Source organism: Sardina pilchardus, chromosome 15 (genome assembly GCF_963854185.1).
Source record: "Sardina pilchardus chromosome 15, fSarPil1.1, whole genome shotgun sequence".
NCBI classification, from domain to species: Eukaryota; Metazoa; Chordata; class Actinopteri; order Clupeiformes; family Clupeidae; genus Sardina; species Sardina pilchardus.
The window spans coordinates 5,152,099-5,170,373 of NC_085008.1; the positions used below are offsets into that span (position 1 = coordinate 5,152,099).

Genomic DNA, 18,275 nt, shown 5'->3' on the forward strand with positions numbered 1-18,275 from the left:
ATTAACAATGCTAACCAGGTTGATTAGCTAACTTAACCGATGATTTCTAGCAGTAATGCTAAAAATGCTAACTATGCTAACAATGCTAAATTTGCTAACAATGCTAATCAGGTTGATTAGCTAACTTAGTTGATGATTTTTTGCAGTTATGCTAAAAATGCTAACTATGCTAACAATGTTAACTATCCTAACCATGCTAACTAGCTAACTTGCTAGTGAGGACTTTTATTTTGAAACATTTGTTGCTAGGGTTTCCATGGCGGCCACTATCAGGAAACAAGAAGTTACTGCAGTATAATCATGTTGGTTGCTATGGAAACGGTCATAAACACTTAATTTGAATGGTTGCTATGTTGGTTGCTAGGTACATGGAGGTTTCATGTAGTTGACTGGAGGCATAGTGGATGATAACTGACAGTTGGAATGGTTGAAGAGTTCAATAGTTGAGTAGTTTCAATGGTTAAATGATTTAATAGTGTATTATTGCATTGAGGACTTTTATTTTGAAACAGTTGTGGACAGAGGAAACAGTTTAACAGGATATGTGTAGTCTTCTGAGAGACTGTATGCTTAAAGCCAGAGAAACTGACAGTTGGTGCCCAGGTGGCCGGCCACCTGGCGTAAGATTCTAATTGCTGCCGTGATGTCATAATGAGCAATGTTAAGTCTATGGGGGAAATTGTAATAGTTTTTAACTCATAGTTTAAAAAGTATAAAAGTTACAAAGTTGAAAAATACAAAGCAGGCATGGCATAAGCAAGACCTACGCAACAACGTTTGAATGAAGTTTCTACGTTAAACGGTTGAAGCTGAATTGCGTGCGTTAGAAGAAGAATAATAATAAGAAGAAGAAGAAGAAGACCGAGGAAGAACAGTACAGTGCATTTTCATGCACTGTAATAATAAGAAGACTTGGAATAACAGTACAGTGCATTTTCATGCACTGTAATAATAATAATAATAATATATATTATTAAAGTGCATCTTGGCTTATTTTTTTCATGTAGAATTTAGGAATTTAGTGCCCCCTCACCTTCTTTGCACAGGCCAAAGTCAGCGATCTTCACATAGCCTTCTGTATCCAGCAAGAGATTATCCAACTTCAGGTCTCTAAAGGAGCAGGCCCAAGCAGCATTAGCGCATAATGTCAAATATTTTTACAATAAAAGCTTTGATGGAAGCTCTGTTCAGTATGCGATCAAGGGGATCAAATGAATCTCCACGATGATGACCTTACCTGTAGACGATCTTATGATCATGAAGGAACTGCAATCCTAGGACCACACAAGCAGCATAGAAACTGCAGACAAAAAAATGTGAAATGTTAAACCACTATTGCATTGCTAGTCAATGAGACCCAAGAACACCAGCAGACAGGTCTCACAGATCTGACTTCAAATGGGATCTACTTAAAACTTGGAGCGACCCTGTTATGAATGAAGAAATGAAAGTGTACGTGTGTGTGTGTGTGTGTCCAGCGAGATGGCATATGAGAAGGGAGCTTTATTGGTGTGAAGTGGGGCCCTTACACGGCGCGGGGCTCAGAGAAGACGTCAGCGTGGATGTGCATCATGAGGTCGCCTCCAGCAGCGTACTCCATGGTGAAGCACACATGCTCTCGGGTCTGGAAGCAGGCGAATAAGTTGACCAGGAACGGGTGCCGCACGCTGTTCACCGTCTCAAAGATGCGCTTCTCACACATAAGACTAAACAGGGAGTGGTTGGGATGAGAGAAGGAGAAGAAAGAAAGGACCATCACATTTATGCTTTTCAATCCTATTCATTTTGAATCGAAAGAAATTACGACAAATTACTAACAAAATGCACAAACACACAACTGTATCCAGCAGTGACTCCAATTAGTAACAAAATTACTAATAATACCGGTCATTTTCTAATACATTGTACATGACTTTAAATGACAGCTTTCAAATGATATCATAAATCATACACTATCTTAATCATCTATCAATATTATGTTGATGGTCAGTTAGTGTTATCCTTGCATGAACATGTTTCATGCCCGGAAAGTCAACTCCATGAGCACCAGGCTACAGGGCAGAATTCTTCCACTGTCCACTTTGCCTACCTGTCCACCTCATCACGAGCCACAATGTCTCCTTTCTTCAGGGCCTTGATGGCAAACATTTCCCCTGTGCTCTTGTACTCCGCCAGTAGGACCTGGGTGAGAGGGAGGAGAAACCATGAGGTCTGAGCAGCGGGTGGAATTAAATTAAGCGTCACAAATGTGGTTTGCAGCTGACGGTGGTTACCTTCCCAAAGTGTCCACGGCCAAGGACTGCAACACATTTGAAGTCTTTGAGGCTGAACTGGAATTCCTCCTCCTCCCTAGAGACAGGACAGACACACACAAACACACACACACACATGCAAAACATAAGAGCAAGAATATTTCACCATATTCCCATGCTCAAATTTCAAAGACAGACAGAGAGGGACATACACGATGTACTGAGAACTCTGCTATACAGTTCCACAAAGATCCCCTCTCTCAACCCCTTCTTTACACCACTATTTTATATAATACCAGATGTAACAGAACTACATTCGATCTGTCTCATGTCATTTCTAGCGTCCTTTCTTCTTTAAACACAGACACGCATGAGGCGTGTTGCTGTGAGCTACTCCTCGGTGGTGTGTTTGCGTACTTGATCTCTGCTTTGGGCTGGACGGCGGTGAGCTCCAGCTCCGGCTGAGGGGTCTCGTCCTCCACCAGACTGTCGTGGCCTGGGGGCCCCACCACCACCACGCTGCTCCGCCGGTCGTTCAGGAAGTCAAAGGTCGCCAGCGCATCCTGTGGGAAGGGGACAGCACGACTCTGTTAGGGCGATTGGGACAAAGCGGAACGACAAGTTCACACAGGCCAGGAATGGACAGATGGGCTTCTTTATTAGATTTACTGTAATGGAAGTGGACATTTACCTATGTGATTAAATAAGCACAAATAAAAAGAAAAAAAATGACAGTTCAATTAATTTACTCTAACTGAGTTAAACTACTTGTAATAAATAATGAAAAAATATTAACGTCCTCTGACTGGAATGGAAGGGTACACACAGACATTGGCCGGGTTTCTCATATTCGTTAAGAAGCTCTTAAATGCTAAGAACTAGCGCTCTAAGAACGTTCTAAGAACGCTCCTAAGAAGTTCTTAGCACTTAAGAGCTTCCTAACGAATCTGGGGAACCCGGCCATTAACTGTCAGTTGTACGAGACACTGTCTGTGTACCTGCACTGCTTTCCCATCCGGCAGCTTGCCCTCTGCCAGCACCTCGGGCATGTCCACAGCGATCGAGTGGCGCTTGTGTAGAGGGGTGTCCTCTTTGTCAAAGTCCAGTTTGGTCACTGTAGTGTTGCTGGAGATGAAACAGGTGGGGGGTTACTTTAATGCTATTGAACGCCAGCATACACTCTACAGCAGCACTGAATCCCTCTGTGCACGTGCTTTTGTTTACATGTCAAGTATTAGCAAATATAACATTTGACAGAATTGGACATGACAATGCGAATCAGGGACCCTGTTGAGCTATACCTGTGTGTATGTGTGTGTGTGTGTGTGTACCTGGAGAGTGTGGGGGAGTCTGCGGGGCTGATAGGGGTGGTCTCGGGGCCCAGCTCTGACAGGTCAGGCACCTGGGGACTGTAGGAGTTGTTCACCGAGGGGATGGCCCTCCTGACCAGCCGACCCCACGTGGCGATGTTGATGTTCATCTGTGGCGCACGCAGGAACGTTTTCCCTGCAGCGTGGAAAGAAGGAAAAGTGAATAGAGACAGACGGAGGTTACTTAGTGTGTGTTTTGACCATTTTCTTTTTATTTGGACTGATGTGGACATTCTGCAGGCGCTACAGGAACGCTGTATTACCAGAACACAATACACTAGACAATATGACTCACCTTGCTGCTTGGAGAAGATTTTCTTTTGTCTTTGTAGTTTCGGTCTTCTCTCAATAACAGGGTTGAAAAAGGTAACCTAGCAAACAAGATCAAATGGAGCAGGCTTTCAGGGCTGACCTCATAGAGTGTGTTTACATGCACATAAAAAAACAAGTACTAACAATAATCGTAACTGTTTAAGGTGTATAAATGTCTCGAAGAAATCAGAATATTGACAGAAACCTAGGTGTGTTAAACAGATTTTTCATAAACAGAGGCATAATGAACATCGGTTTATTCCATTTACATGAGCACTTGAATAATCAGATAACTACAAAAAAAACCTGGTGCGCATGTAAACACGCTCATAGACTCAAACCCTGGTCTTCTCATGCTTGGAAACGAGAATGATGATTGGCACATGATGAAAACAAGAGCCACCTTGAGTGCTGATCTAGAGTCAGCCTAGAGGGGATGGCTCACCTCAGCGAACAGTGTGCCCTGTGGCTCCAGGTACAGGCACATGCCATGGCGCTCGTTGTCCAGGAAGTCCTCGAGTCGCAGGAACTTGACGGCACACAGGGAGCGCCAGTCGCGCCAGTACACCGCAATCTCCAGCTCACGCGACTGCGGGCGCAATCACAAACATGTAGACACAGTTAAACAACCAGCATCCAACAACAGGGCATGCAACCAATGCCTCCATTAGTCATTTCACAATGAAATAATAAAGCCACAAGTGATGAAAACCACATGGTTCATAACCGACACACAAGAGGAAGTAGCTTACACTACTAAAGGGGGAATGGCTTTTCAATATTACATTTGTATTATACATTACTGACTTTCTGCATGACAACTGTTACCCTTGTCTGTTACTGTATGTGGTTTGTGTTCTAAGGATGTTGTGCCTACATAAATGTTATGACAAGTTATACGTGGTGCTCCTCTGTTATATGTTCTATGTACTGCTTATTTTGCTGTGAAACATGGAATGATCTGTCTATATGATTATCCCCAGAGGACATTAAAGAACCTCTCGAAGAAGAAGAAGAAAAAAATCTAGTTCCATATGCAGGTTCAGGGCCATTGTGAATTCAGCTGAAAAAGCTCTCAGCGTCAATTTCACATGACCTCTTCTGACTTAATGAAATCAAATTACTATTCCCGCTCAGCTGTGGTCCACTCGTTGTATTACATGTGACAGTAAATACAGAGAGCATAACCAGAATCTAAACTAGCAAAGCGCTCCGTAGAGAAAATACCGCCGCCAAGGGCCAACGGTCCCCTTTAATGATGCATCTTAATGCTGGAGTTAGCGCAAGCACAATCAAATGCATGCAGGCGCCACGTGAGTCTTCTTTGGCCCACACCACACCTCTCCACAAACTTGCATGAAAGTCAGGCCAGTAGAGTGACAAACAATACTGGTGACACAACAACCCAACCAACAGACAGACACACGCAACCAAAACAACCTTCTTGACTAAAACTTTTAGAATTCTACAAGTTATATGAAACTCCTGCTCTTATCACTTATGAGCCACTAGACGGCAATACACTAGTGGCAACTACCCATGATCATATTTCTGCCCTGCCCCCTATGCCAGCTGGTATTCTTCTGGGTCAGCAGTTTTTGGACAACCGTGTGCCCTCATGGCAGTAGAATAAGTTGCTTCTCAGGTTACCAGAGCACTGATCACACTGGCTAAGAGGTCTTGCATCTGCAACTAAAGCGATAGGTCAGTTTAGGCAACTTGTGAATGGTTACAGCAAAAGCACCGTTGGCTCAGATTGCATGTTAGCCCTTTGCCAAACAGACACAAAAAGAAAAGCAGTAGAAATGGGATCATGCAAAACACCACTCCTAACTCAGGTGTCCCCGCTCCAGTCACTGACACTAGTCCACAGGACTCATACTGGACTATTAGAATTATAAACTGCACTCCATTTGATACCACTTGCTGTAGTGTACAGCAATGTGCCAGGTTAGCAGGGGTTGTGGACCAAAATAACAAGATCTTAACACTTTGGCACTAGACCCATGACAGCCTGTGAGAGGACCAGGAGACAGCCGTCCCAGACACTAGTCTTCCCTCATTACACAACTTCTCTTAGCTTAAAGGCTAACACTAACAGAGCATAATCAGTAGAAGTATGTAGCTAATAAGAACTAATCAGAGTAAATTAATGTGCAATAACACACACACACCCCCTCTCGCACGTGCACACACACGGGCTGAAAGAAGACCTGGATAAACACTGAGATAATTCACACACACACACACACACACACACACACACACACACACACACACACACACACACACACACACACACACACACACACACACACACGCACGCGCGCACGCACACAGCGCAACAGGCCTGTGGTGTAATGAGCTCATTCTATTGAAATGACTTCAAGGAAAACCCACTGAACCTCATCCTTCACGTCTTTTCTCTCATCCAAAAGCCAGGACTTTATCTGACCCCTCACCCCCCTCCCATCCCCTCTCCAGAAGCAGACACCTTCATGGAAAATTACCATGCAGTTTTCTCCCCATTATACCACCCAGTTCCCCCATGCTGAAACCCCCTCAGTCCTGCCTGTCTCCTACCCACTCTTCAAAGCAGACACACCAGTGGGAGGTGGCCAATCGCATCTATTCTTCCAGCACAAGGATATCAACACGCAGGTTCGCCTCAGGTCTAGGGAGTTTACTTTCACAGTCCTGCGCTCAGGTAACTCAAACCGCCGTCCAAGTCAGAGGATTTCAGAACGTCGGGAGAGGGGGCGGGGGGGGGTGGGGGGCGCGGGGGTAGGGAGAGAGAACAAACAGATTAGGAGTGACGACGGCGGTACTCCTTTTTAAGTTGCCTTCAGAAGGTGGGATGTGAGAGGGGTGAGAGCCAAAGCCTGGATTAACACTGCCAAAGTGAATTGTGGAGAAGGGCCCGTGGTTGTTCCACTCACTGTGCGAGTTAAAGTGTTGGGAGTTGTGTGTAGCAGTGTGCTTTTCATGGGTCAGAGGATCAAAGGGAGAGAGTAGTATGAGTGTGTGTGTGTGTTTGTGTGTGCGTGTGTGTGCGTGTGTTTGAGAGAGAGAGGGAGAGAGAAAGAGAGAGTGTAAGTGAGTGAGTGAGTTAGAGGGAGTGAGAGAGAGAGTGTGTGAGCAAGAGAGTGAGAGTGAGTGAGTGAGTTAGAGAGAGTGAGAGAGAGAGTGAGAGTGAGAGAGAGTGTGAGTGAGTGAGAGAGGGAGAGAGAGAGATTGTGCGTAATAATGTGTGTGCAGAAGAGTCAAGAGTGCTCAAGAGGGAGTGAGCGGGAGAGATAAAGCACAATGGAGTCAATATGCACAGCCGAGCGAGCGCGGGAGTGTGTGCCTACCCTGTCCAGGTCGAGGGTAAACTTCTGGTCCCAGGCCTGGTTACTGACAGGCTTCCAGCTGGTCTGGCCCACCACCGTGTTATCCAACTTCAGCACAGCACTGATCTCATCTGGATAAGAGACACACACACACAGAGTTTAGTTCAACCATCCCCAAAGCAGCTCTGCTCTCTGATCAGTCTCTAAGAAAAGCCTGGACTCACGCTGCGAGGACGCCAAAGCCCTCATCAGCACTGTGCACCTCAAGTCTTACTGTCGTCACCGCTTCCCCAAACACAAAATCCCTCCCTCTGAGTACTTACAAAAATGATTTTAAATCTATTTTAAAAACCCAGTCCCTAAATAACGTAGATATAAGACATGCCGTAATTTCCCGACTATTAGCCGCGGCTTATACATTGATTTGGCAAAATTTCTTCAGCTATGAGGTTAGGGGGCAGTTAATATGGTGTTAATATGGTTTAGTTTCTTTTAACTTGCATAAAACACTATGCGGTTTAAATACACAATGCGGTTTATATGTGGGAAAGTACTGTACTCTACGCTAGACACGCAGGAAAGACTAGAACGATCTGAATGAATACTGTAGAGGGAGAGAGAAAGGCGGGCGGTCACTCAACTGGTCAGCTCGTCGGACTTGGAGAGGTTGCGGCTGCTGCTGCCGCGGTTCTTGTTGCTGCGGCTCATGAAGGAGGAGCGGGCGTCGCTGGGGCTCCAGCCCGGCAGCGTCATGGTCCCCCCCTTGGCGCGGCCCGGGACCGTCTCCAGCAGGTCCTGACAGCCCATGAGCCTCACGTCCAGCGTACCTGTCCAGCACACCCACACAGCGTCCCACACTTCATGAAAGGAGTCGGATCTATTGTGTTGCCTTACAGGTGTATGAATAACACATCATATGCAGGTATTAACGGTCTCTATTAGCACGCCTGCTGGATTTGATTCCCAAACACACTGTTGCGAGTCTGTGTCGTTTTGGATAAAGGTGTCTGCTATGTACCAACTTTGAACTTTCAACTCAATGAAAGACTGGATCATAGGATCAAAACTAACAGGAAGTCTCCTTTCCACTCCCTGACTTTCAAAAGGTCGAAGTAAAATGGCTATGCTTAATTTGGCCATTCAAAACTGTGTGTGTGGTGTGTGTGTGGTGTGTTTTTGTTTATTTGTTTCCTTCTACGTGCTGCAGCACAGGTAAGAGGAGCCCGTTTTTGGCTGTGTGACAGGTGTGTGACAGGGTGTGTGTGCGTGCATGTGTGTGCATGCCCACGGGCCCGTGCGGGTGGCTTGGCGGGGCGTACCGGTGAGCGCGGCCGGCTTGGCCACCGTGCTGTACTGGGTGTGTGTGGAGATGATGCTCTGGCGCGGGCTGAGCGGCGGCGACACCACCATGGCCAGCTCCTCCTTGACCTCGCTGATCTTGGGGTGGTTCTTGGGCAGCTCGCTCAGCCGCTGCTCCAGGGAGTACTTCAGCAGGTCCAGCTTCTGACTGGAGTCATTCAGCACCGCCTGGGCCTGACGAGAGGACAGGAGAGGGAAAAGAAGGAAGAAAAAGAGAACCAATGAGGAAAAACAGTGAAAAGAAAGAGACTAATATCTAAGACCACAACACTAATACAGTTACTCATACTCTTATATCTGGCATACCCAAGCTGTCAAGCTGTCCATATTTAGATTTAGGCTATGCTTCATACTGTCTACTTATATTGAATAAATCAAATAGGTAATTAGACGGATTAAGCCAAAAGCTTTGGCTAAAGGCAGCCTGTTTTATAGGCCTGCTTACAAGCAAACACACCTACGTACAGTTGTCTGTGGTCTGTCAAACGTTTTATCTCTTCAACCAACAATGTGTATGCAGTGATGGTCAAAGGTCTAAAACTGCAACCACAGGCAGCCAGTAGCAATGCCCCCCCCCTCCAGGTCACACCTGGACCCACTGATACCATGAAAGCAGCCCTACAAGGCCAAATACAAAGCCTCATCTCACTGTCGTTACGGCTCGGGAGGCACCCTTCTGCACGGCACATTGGCATGCGCAAACTCGCACACAGCTGCACGGCCGTTTGACTGCCCGGGCCATTTGCGCCGGGCAGCTGAGACCGAGATAGAGAGCTGGCAGGCTGTGGACCTATGGGACACAGAGGGCTGCAGTATGCTGCACTCGCTCCGGAACATTCCATGGAGGCGTGCGACGTCGACACCCACCTACACGAGCCTGACTGTAACATTTCACACGGCGTTGCGACCAAAGTCTGCCGGTGGCGGGGGAACAGTTTTTTTGTGACACACACATGCAATATTCATCTTCATTATCCTAAAGGTCAAGGGAAGACCCAGCGATGGTAACGCCATAAAAATAAAACCTCCTACTTCCCATAAACAAGCACGTACTGTAAACGGTCACTTAGATATGTAGCTTCAGTACATTATACTGGAGAAAGCCTGGACATCGTAGGAAATGTTTTCTTCGAAAATGAATCTGAATTGTGCAACTGACCTCTTGCATCACAAATTCTATCCAGCCTCAGCAAAGTCACCCGTGTCTGTCAAGATCTCAAAGACTCTCTTCTCTCCTCTCTCCATCTCCTGGATGAGCCCTTTTTATGACGCCCAGAGAGCTGAGGCCAGGGCAGATCCACATGCCTTCTCACCTCAGAGTGTCCCTTCTTCTCCGCCACCTTGTCCAGCAGCTTCATGACGTTGCGGGCGCCCTCTGCCAGGGCCGACTCTATCCGGAAGTGATGCCGCAGCTCCTCCAGCCGCAGGTCCAGAGGACTGATGATGGGCTTGGTGCCAGGAACTGCACAGGGATCACACACACACACACACACACACACACACACACACACACGACACGACACGACACACATGAACAGCTCGCACTAACCCGCACAGAAGTGCTCACAGATCCTCTCCTTCAGACCTAGATTCTCTCTTTCAAGTAGAGGAGGTTTTGAGAAACCACTGAGATTAAGACAGCAGTTAGGTTAATATGTGTGTGTTTAAGCAATAAGCCCCATGAGGCTGTAGCTTACAGTGACTTTAGAACAACTAAGGGGCGTTGCCAGGCACTACGCAATAGTATACATAGATGTGTCATTCTAAATACAGGCTAGTAAAAGAGCCTTGACCAGTGGTGACCATGGCCTTGAGTGGTCACAGGCCAAGGTAGGTAGACTGGGAATAACCATAGGAACTTTTGGATTTGCTCTGCAGGTCCGTCTGGTCAAGAGGCCATTGAAGCCCATTTACTACGGGCATGCAAATGCAATAGCTAATCTGGCATGGACATGTACTTCTTTGGAATTGAGGACCACTGCATTTAAAACCTTTGCTTACAAGATTGCTACACTTTTGAAACGATTTGGTAAGAGTTCAATGTAACAATAGTTTCATTTCTCTGCTAGTTTTGCCCCTGCTGGAAACAGTAAGTCAATTAACCTTTTCAAGACCCACTCCCAATTGTACAATTGTGAAGGTCTGGGTGTTCCCAGGCAACAAGGTAGGCATACAAAGTCTATTCTTTATCTGCTAATGTCATAATAATATTGAATGTTTTACTGCATCAAGCATTGAATTGTGCATTGTCACACATTATTAAATATTCTCAATATGATTAACAGTGGGATATTGGTTTTGCTGCAATTAAGTAACTGGCTAACGTGATGTTCTATTGTGAAATGTGTTCTTGTTTCAACAATGCATGCAATTCTGAAAAAAAAGTCACATGAAAATAATACAATTTCTGAAATAATTTTGACAATCCCAACACTGTAAATCATGATCCATTCTCCTAATAAGCAAATCATCAGACTGTAGAAAGTCATTTCATATTTCAACAATTCTCTTGATCCCCGAGTTACAATAGGGAGGTACGTATGAAGCAAGAGGACCAATACGTACCATCATTACTCTCAAAGCCCATTTCACTAGCCTGGGTGGCTTTGAGGATTTGCATGCGGATGAATTCAATCTTCGTCTTGCTGTCCTGGAGCATCTGTTGGGCGGCAGCTAACAGCTTGCGATCCTAAGACAAAAGCAGAAACACCGTTGCTTTAATTTCTGACAAAAGCGCTTACGGAGAGATATTCCATTTTGTCAGCCATGTTAGTTTGACTATCTAATCTTATGTGCACACAACATTGAGCCTCAGTCAAATATGAGAGAAATGATCATTGTATGTGTCCATGAAATACTGAGTTGATACCAGGCAGAGCAAAAAACTTTTCAACTTAAAAGTTGATTTGAAAATAAAATTACTCAAAAAACAACTTGGATTACTAATCAAGTGCCAAGCTAACTACTAAATGGGGCCTCTCTGACAAGTCAATGTAGAAGCTAATAAATAGAAGGGATTCATAATTTAATACTCCACTGTCTACAATCTGTATGAATCCCTTATATTATATCTAAAACACCACTGTGTACAAACTGCATGAATCCCTTATCTAAAAAGACCACTGTTTACTAACTTTAAGTGCTGTTATGAGACAAATGACTCATCCAGTCAATATTAGTAATCAGCAATTATGGCTAATCCACAAAATGTTTAGTGCAGTATTGTGGTATCTAAGCAAACAAAACATCTTTGAGAAGTCACCATTACAAAATAATGTAATAATGCGGTGCGTGTCCCACGGTTCACAAATGGGAGACACTGAACATTTGTCAGTTGTCTCCTATTCACCAGTGCACTGAAATACCCGCTTCTGGGAACCAACCCATGACTAAGGTCAACATTCCAATCCGGGCACAGCATTGCTGAACAATGCCATTGAGCTTATGGAATTTAGTGGCAGAAGTGGCCGATTTCATGTCCGGCCCGATCCTCCAATCTCTGTTTTGACTGGGAGCTGGGCGGCCGGTGTCACAGAGTGGAGCGGAGGAGGCGGGTGTGGGGGGGATGGGGGGTGTAGGGGGAGTGGAGAACAAGCAAGTGGACCCTTTTCCTGAGGCCGGCGTGTTCGTCTGCTGACGCCAGCTGGGAGGCACTTCCTGCAGGACGCGCTGCAGGAACTCTCCGAGCATGTGACCGGCCTAACCTAGAATAGCCCGTGCAGCGGAGCAGTCAGAGAGAGCGAGAGCGAGAGCGAGAGAGAGCGATGCCCCGAGTGTGTTTGTGATCCATTAAGACGGAGCAGAGAGAGAGAGAGAGAGAGAGAGAGAGAGAGAGAGAGAGAGAGAGAGAGAGAGAGAGAGAGAGAGAGAGAGAGCAGCCCGCATGTTCCCACTCCCGCACCCACATCCTCACCCACAGCCTCCATTCAGAAACCCAAAACAGCAGGGCTGTAAAGGGGGGCAGAAACACGGAGGAAAGATACTTGTGGTGAGTGAGAGGGTATGTTGTCAACAGCGCAGGAGTGCAACTGTGACCGAGGTGGCCACGGGTCACTTAACTCCTGTCGGAGTCAGGTAGGAGAGAGCTTCCTGTTGCCTCAGCCCTCTTCCTGGTGCTCGAGAGCCACGCATGACAGACATTCCTGACTTATATCACTTCCTCAGCAAATGACGCTCCGTTGATAGCAGGCGAAACGGAGTGAAAAAAGCCCCGACATGACGAGCGCAGAAAAACAGAAAGTGAGCTAACTTGGAAAAAAGATACGACGACAAAACAAAAGCGCCGCGACCGGGGGCGGCTTGACAGCCTACTGACCGACATTTCCTCATGCAATATGCGGCTAATCTGGCTGCTCTAACCCCCCATCACAATCCTAATCGGTCATAAAGGATCCACTGCCTGATCTGGCTCAATATCCCAGCGTGAGTGATCGCTGCTTTGTTCTAGGACAGTGGCATCCACTCTAATCCCTGGTCATGCCTCACTAGCAGCTTCAGTGCAGAAGCTCTGGGCCTCAGAGAGAAAGAGAAAGAGAAAAGACAGGGAGGGAGGGAGAGAGAGAGAGAGAGAGAGAGAGAGGGAGAGAGAGGGACAGACAGAGAGAAGGTGAAAGAGAAAGCGGAGAGAGAGAGAGAGAGAGAGAGAGAGAGAGAGAGAGAGAGAGAGAGAGAGAGAGAGAGAGAGAGAGAGAGAAAAGCCTTCGGGGGAAAAAACGAGTGTAAACAGATTTAACTGATCACCTGTCCTCTTCCACTTCCTCTGTCCTGAGTTCAAGCTGAGAGGCTAATTTTAGACCACTGTCTGGGCCTGTGGGCTTTACTCTTGCTGCCTTTTCTCCATCTCTCTCTCCAACTCTCCATCTCACTCTCTCGCTCTCGCTCTGAGCTTTGTTACAGTTGGAGGGGGTGGGGGGGTTGCTGTCGCAGTTACAGGAAGCAACAGGTCAAGGCTGTGTTTTACTCTGGGAAAATTCTTCACATATTATTTTTCTTGTCTCATAGTGGCCTCCCTTTACAGGACCAGAGCACGTAATCATTATGTAAACAACAACAAAAACAACAGCAACAGCAGCAACAACAACAACAACAACAACAACAACAACAACACCGGCTCCATGCACACCGAAAATAAAAATGAGGCAAATACTCGTGATCCACTAAGTGTTAAGACGTGCATGAGGACATGTAGGGTTCTGTTGAATCATCTCAGATTTCCTTTGCAGGAGCCACAGAGTACAACAGGGTCGATGAGCCTTATAATACGAGGAGACACTTTCAGCACAGCATCTCAGGCTCAGACTGATGACTTGCTATCTCTCCAACATGGCCAGGTCCCTCCACCACTTCTCCAGGTTTATTGGATATTTTCTCTCCCATCTGTTTCCATTTCTTTGGGATGGAACTTAAACAATCTCCCCTTCACTTCAAAGGACTCATCTCCCCACAGACGGCTCCTGAGTTGGACTGAATTCTTCACATTTAAGGTTGCTATTTTAGATAGGAGTCTCTTTTTTTTTCCCCTCCCAGTGTCTGCTGTGTGTGTTTACAATTCTGCACTCAGAATGGCTTTCAAGTGCGGCTGATCCTTTTTTTCCCCCCGTAAAGACATTTTGCTCTATGTAAATCATACCGCCTCTGCAGACGATCGTGGCCCTTTACCACTCATAACAGACATAAATACAGACACAAACATGGGAAAAATAAACCATACAAATAACCTCACATGCATAGGCAGACACAAGGACACAGACAGAAACACAAAGTGAACAGACACACATATATATACAATATACATCACATACATAGACATACACAGTAACCCAGAGATACACAAAGCCAGGCAGTCTACCTTGGAGGAGCCGTTGGAGTACATCTGGATCATATTCTCAGCGCCCTGTTTGACTTTGAGCTCAATGTCATTCTGCCTCTTCAGGGCGGCCAGGCGGCTACTGTTGGTGCAGGTCCGGTGCTCGCTGCTCGGGGTGTCGGGGGTCATGGGACATTCAGATACTACAAGGACAAAGACAAGAGCTCCGTCAGACATCAGGGAAGGGAAAAAAAAACCTTCCATGGTAAAAGCAGCATACTTTGACATCAGTGAAAGCAGCACTTTCACTACACACAGAAATAGCTGATGAAGACAGTTGGAGAAGTTAGAACGGCAACGACAACAAAGCTCTTGAAAATGAGGACAAATAGAACCGAGACTCCAGTGAGGCAGTAGGATTCTCAGACTGTTTATTGGACTTAGTAATTATCAATAAGGCTTTGTCTGTCGCTACAAAGCAACAAGGCCATAACACAGAGCACTAATCAAAAGCAGGGATAGTGAATGCAAAAAGCGGATAGATGGGGACACACATTATACTATGATCAACTCCAATAAAGAAAACGTGCGGCATTACGAGCCGTCTCCTAAGTCCAAACAAAATTAAACAGTCTAAACAAGGCATCCAACAAAGGCATTTTTATGAAGCCCACCCCACGAGAGAGAAAGAGAGAGGGAGCGCACTCAAAAGAGAGAGCGAGAGCGAGAGCGAGAGAGAGAGAGAGAGAGAGAGAGAGAGAGAGAGAGAGAGAGAGAGAGAGAGAGAGAGAGAGAGAGAGAGAGAGAGAGAGAGAGAGAGAAATGCTCTTCACCAACATTTCACAGTTAATCTGAACAGTTAAGCTGCCAAAACACCAGCAAACCACAGGGCCATTAAACGGTTAAACCCAGCGATTCCCGTTCTTTCCTTCACTTCCAACTAACGCCTCCTGGGCCTCAGTAGATAGAAGAGGGCTTTCCTCAGGGCGACACCTCCATTGTTGTTTGAAGTAGAAAAACGGAGATTGCGCAACAAAAACACAATACGTGACAGCTTTAATAAGCTGGTGTTCAAGGGAGGGGAGGATGGGGTGATGTATGTGTGCCTGTATATTGTGCATGTGTGCGTGTGTGTGCGCGTGTGTGTGTGTATATATGGGGGGTGGGGGAGGGGTGGGGGGGTGGACGTGTGCAGGCAGGACCCGCGCGTGCGGCTTCGCAGGCGACAGCCAGAGCCGGTTTGTGAAAGGCGCTCTATGTGAACCGAGAACCACCCTGGAATGACTCGTGCGAGGGTTGGGTAAACAGCCACTTTCCCGAGCCAAACAAACTGTGCTGCGAACGCCACACAACGCTTAACGCAACGCAACCCAACACTGCAGTGATGATGCAATGGGAGAAAATACACACCATGGCCTCGAAACTCATATAATACGAGGACACGCCTTTATAGAATTCACACGGATATCCACGCCATAATCACAATAATTGACCTTTATTAATAACAGTGGAGCAGCAAAACTGAGTTCTTATTAAACCGATGCACTGACAATTGCTCCATGAAAAAAAAATCCCATTAAGCCTCTGTGGTGTACTGTACTAAGGTTCACCCAGATGGACAGAGAGTATTGAAGTCATAAATCAGGGAGGGAGTCCTGAGACACGCGAGGGACAGGGAGTCTTCAGGGAGACGAGAGGAGAGGAGAGGAGAGGGAGTTCATGTGTGCGAGCACTCTCTCGACCCTCACGGGGCTTCCAGTGCACCTTCAGTCAGCAGCTTGTTCCGCAGGGGCCGCAGTGCTGATGCATGAGATCATCTCCTCGTGTCAGAACAGGCACACCAGCACCAGCAAAACACACACACACACACACACACACACACACACTACAGACACACACACACACACACACACACACACACACACACACCGTGTCACACGGGCAATGAATCATTCATTACCCGCAACCACAAAAAGCACACAAAAAAAAGGATCAGACTTCAATTAGGTCCCCTGTTAAACTCGAACACGTCAGTGTCCCACTGCGGAGTTTCACATGGACAGGGAAATGGGAGTCTCCTTTCTCGCTCCCATTTTTTCGGCTACTCCCACACCCACAGCCCAGGAGACCACGTCGCCGTGCCTAACTACGCAATGGAAATGATCGTCTCAAAACCGAAACAATCGCACGCAAACAGGAACCAATTTTCGGGCCTCTGTTTTAGCACGTTTGCCCGCCGTCACCAGTAACCGCGTATGGACCCGCGCCTTCCTTCCTTTCACACACTTAGCCGCAATCTGCGTCGGGAGATCGGAGTCAGATTTAGTGAACTATAAATGGAGCGGGACCCATCTTCGTTATCTCCGTCAGACCTCCCTGAAATCTAAACACTTCAGACCTTCTTCCTGTAATCTGGGCGACGATAAAAGAAAAAGAAAACACATAAATGTAGGGCAAAAAGCTGGAGCCTACAGTTTAAGGCATAGAGGCTATATAGAGTTTGCCTGGCTGTTTTGCTTGCGTGAAGGATGGGAGCTCCGGGCCAAGCCATCATTACGCCCGTTAATAATCTGTTTTCAGCGGCAAGGGACTGACAGCTTGTGATTTAACTGGAGGTTATAAAATGAAAGGCAGCCCGTGCTCAAAACGACAAACAACGGGCTAGAGAATGTACAGCGTGTCAGGGTTTAGAGACGTAAAAACAAAAAAACAAGCTTTCCACACTGACATAAGTAACCTCTGCTCCAGTAGTTTCTTTCTGTTGTTGTTTTGAGAACATGTGTTAACAACTGAATGTTCCAAGTTAAGTCTGTGTCATCATTCAGAGGAAGAGAAGAGCATTACGACTAAGACTGAATTTCTCTCAAGCTAAAGTGAATTTGAGTCATCTCCTCAGAGTGGCTCTGCGCTGTCCCCACTGCTTCACACTCCCCTTGGGGCGTGGGCTCCCCTGGGAAGTGTTCTGCCCGGCGACGAGGCTTTGGCTTTGTGTCTGCCAGACTGTTAGGAGAAGTAAGTGCTACAAGTTCCCAATTAAGCGTGCGCTGTTCAAAGGGCAGGTGTGCCATAAAGTGGCCCTAATAAGTACCCTGTTTGCCCTGTGGTGGGCAGAGGGATTAACTACATCCAGACTACACCCATGCAGAAGCAGCTCATCATACTACTACAGCCTTTGAAAGTGAGCCTGTGTGCATGTGCGTCTGTGTATGTGTGTGTGTGTGTGTGTATGCGTGTGTGCATGGGTGCGTGCGTTTAAAATTGGCATATGAATCCAAGGATAGGATTTTACACTGCTCTTTTGCAGTTTTTTAAAGTTCATTTGTAAGTATAGACCATCTCAACGAAATCACTGCCAAGAGTAATTGAATCCATAATGTAAATGTAGGTGATTTGGTGAGGTAGAAATGGGGCCCTATAGTTTCCACACAAATACGTGCTAAAGGATGCACAACATAGCATGTAACTTGACAGTGCTACTGTGACACTACGTGTTTCGCATTCATTTTCAGCATTTGCATTTTAAGGAAATGGCATTGTTTTTCCTTTAACAGGAGAAACTGAATAGAAAGTCGGTTGAGATGTGGAGATGATGACACGAGGGCATGTATAGCGAATCAGGTGCACTCAGGTTTTCATGACAGCCCACAGGCAACAGACGACACGGGGGAGTGGCTTTGTTCATGTCAATGCAATCGCTTCCTCATCAGGGTTTCAGCAATGTGAGGCTGACACACACAGCTGACGTCCAAGGCAGGACTTACCCTCTGTGCCAGCCAGGCCTTGTGACTGCGAGACATCTCCTCAGCCTGCCAACAATCCCAATCCTTTCTCTCCTTAAGTCCTC

General features: G+C 46.5%; 1 protein-coding gene across 2 annotated transcripts in view; it reads right to left on the reverse strand.

Annotated features, from left to right (window-relative positions):
- Nucleotides 1-18,275, reverse strand: part of pkn2b (protein kinase N2b) — a 32,159-nt gene that overhangs the window by 4,741 nt on the left and 9,143 nt on the right. For both annotated transcript variants that reach the window (XM_062555926.1, XM_062555925.1), the window contains exons 3-18: nt 14,474-14,634; nt 11,191-11,314; nt 9,939-10,087; nt 8,586-8,799; nt 7,908-8,093; nt 7,288-7,397; nt 4,380-4,523; nt 3,918-3,993; nt 3,584-3,758; nt 3,251-3,377; nt 2,670-2,815; nt 2,274-2,349; nt 2,090-2,181; nt 1,530-1,706; nt 1,238-1,300; nt 1,034-1,110 (exon numbers count right to left, since the gene is read on the reverse strand). In XM_062555926.1, coding sequence (XP_062411910.1) covers nt 1,034-1,110; nt 1,238-1,300; nt 1,530-1,706; nt 2,090-2,181; nt 2,274-2,349; nt 2,670-2,815; nt 3,251-3,377; nt 3,584-3,758; nt 3,918-3,993; nt 4,380-4,523; nt 7,288-7,397; nt 7,908-8,093; nt 8,586-8,799; nt 9,939-10,087; nt 11,191-11,314; nt 14,474-14,634 — 2,097 coding nt within the window. The remainder of the gene's footprint in view (nt 1-1,033; nt 1,111-1,237; nt 1,301-1,529; nt 1,707-2,089; nt 2,182-2,273; nt 2,350-2,669; nt 2,816-3,250; nt 3,378-3,583; nt 3,759-3,917; nt 3,994-4,379; nt 4,524-7,287; nt 7,398-7,907; nt 8,094-8,585; nt 8,800-9,938; nt 10,088-11,190; nt 11,315-14,473; nt 14,635-18,275) is intronic.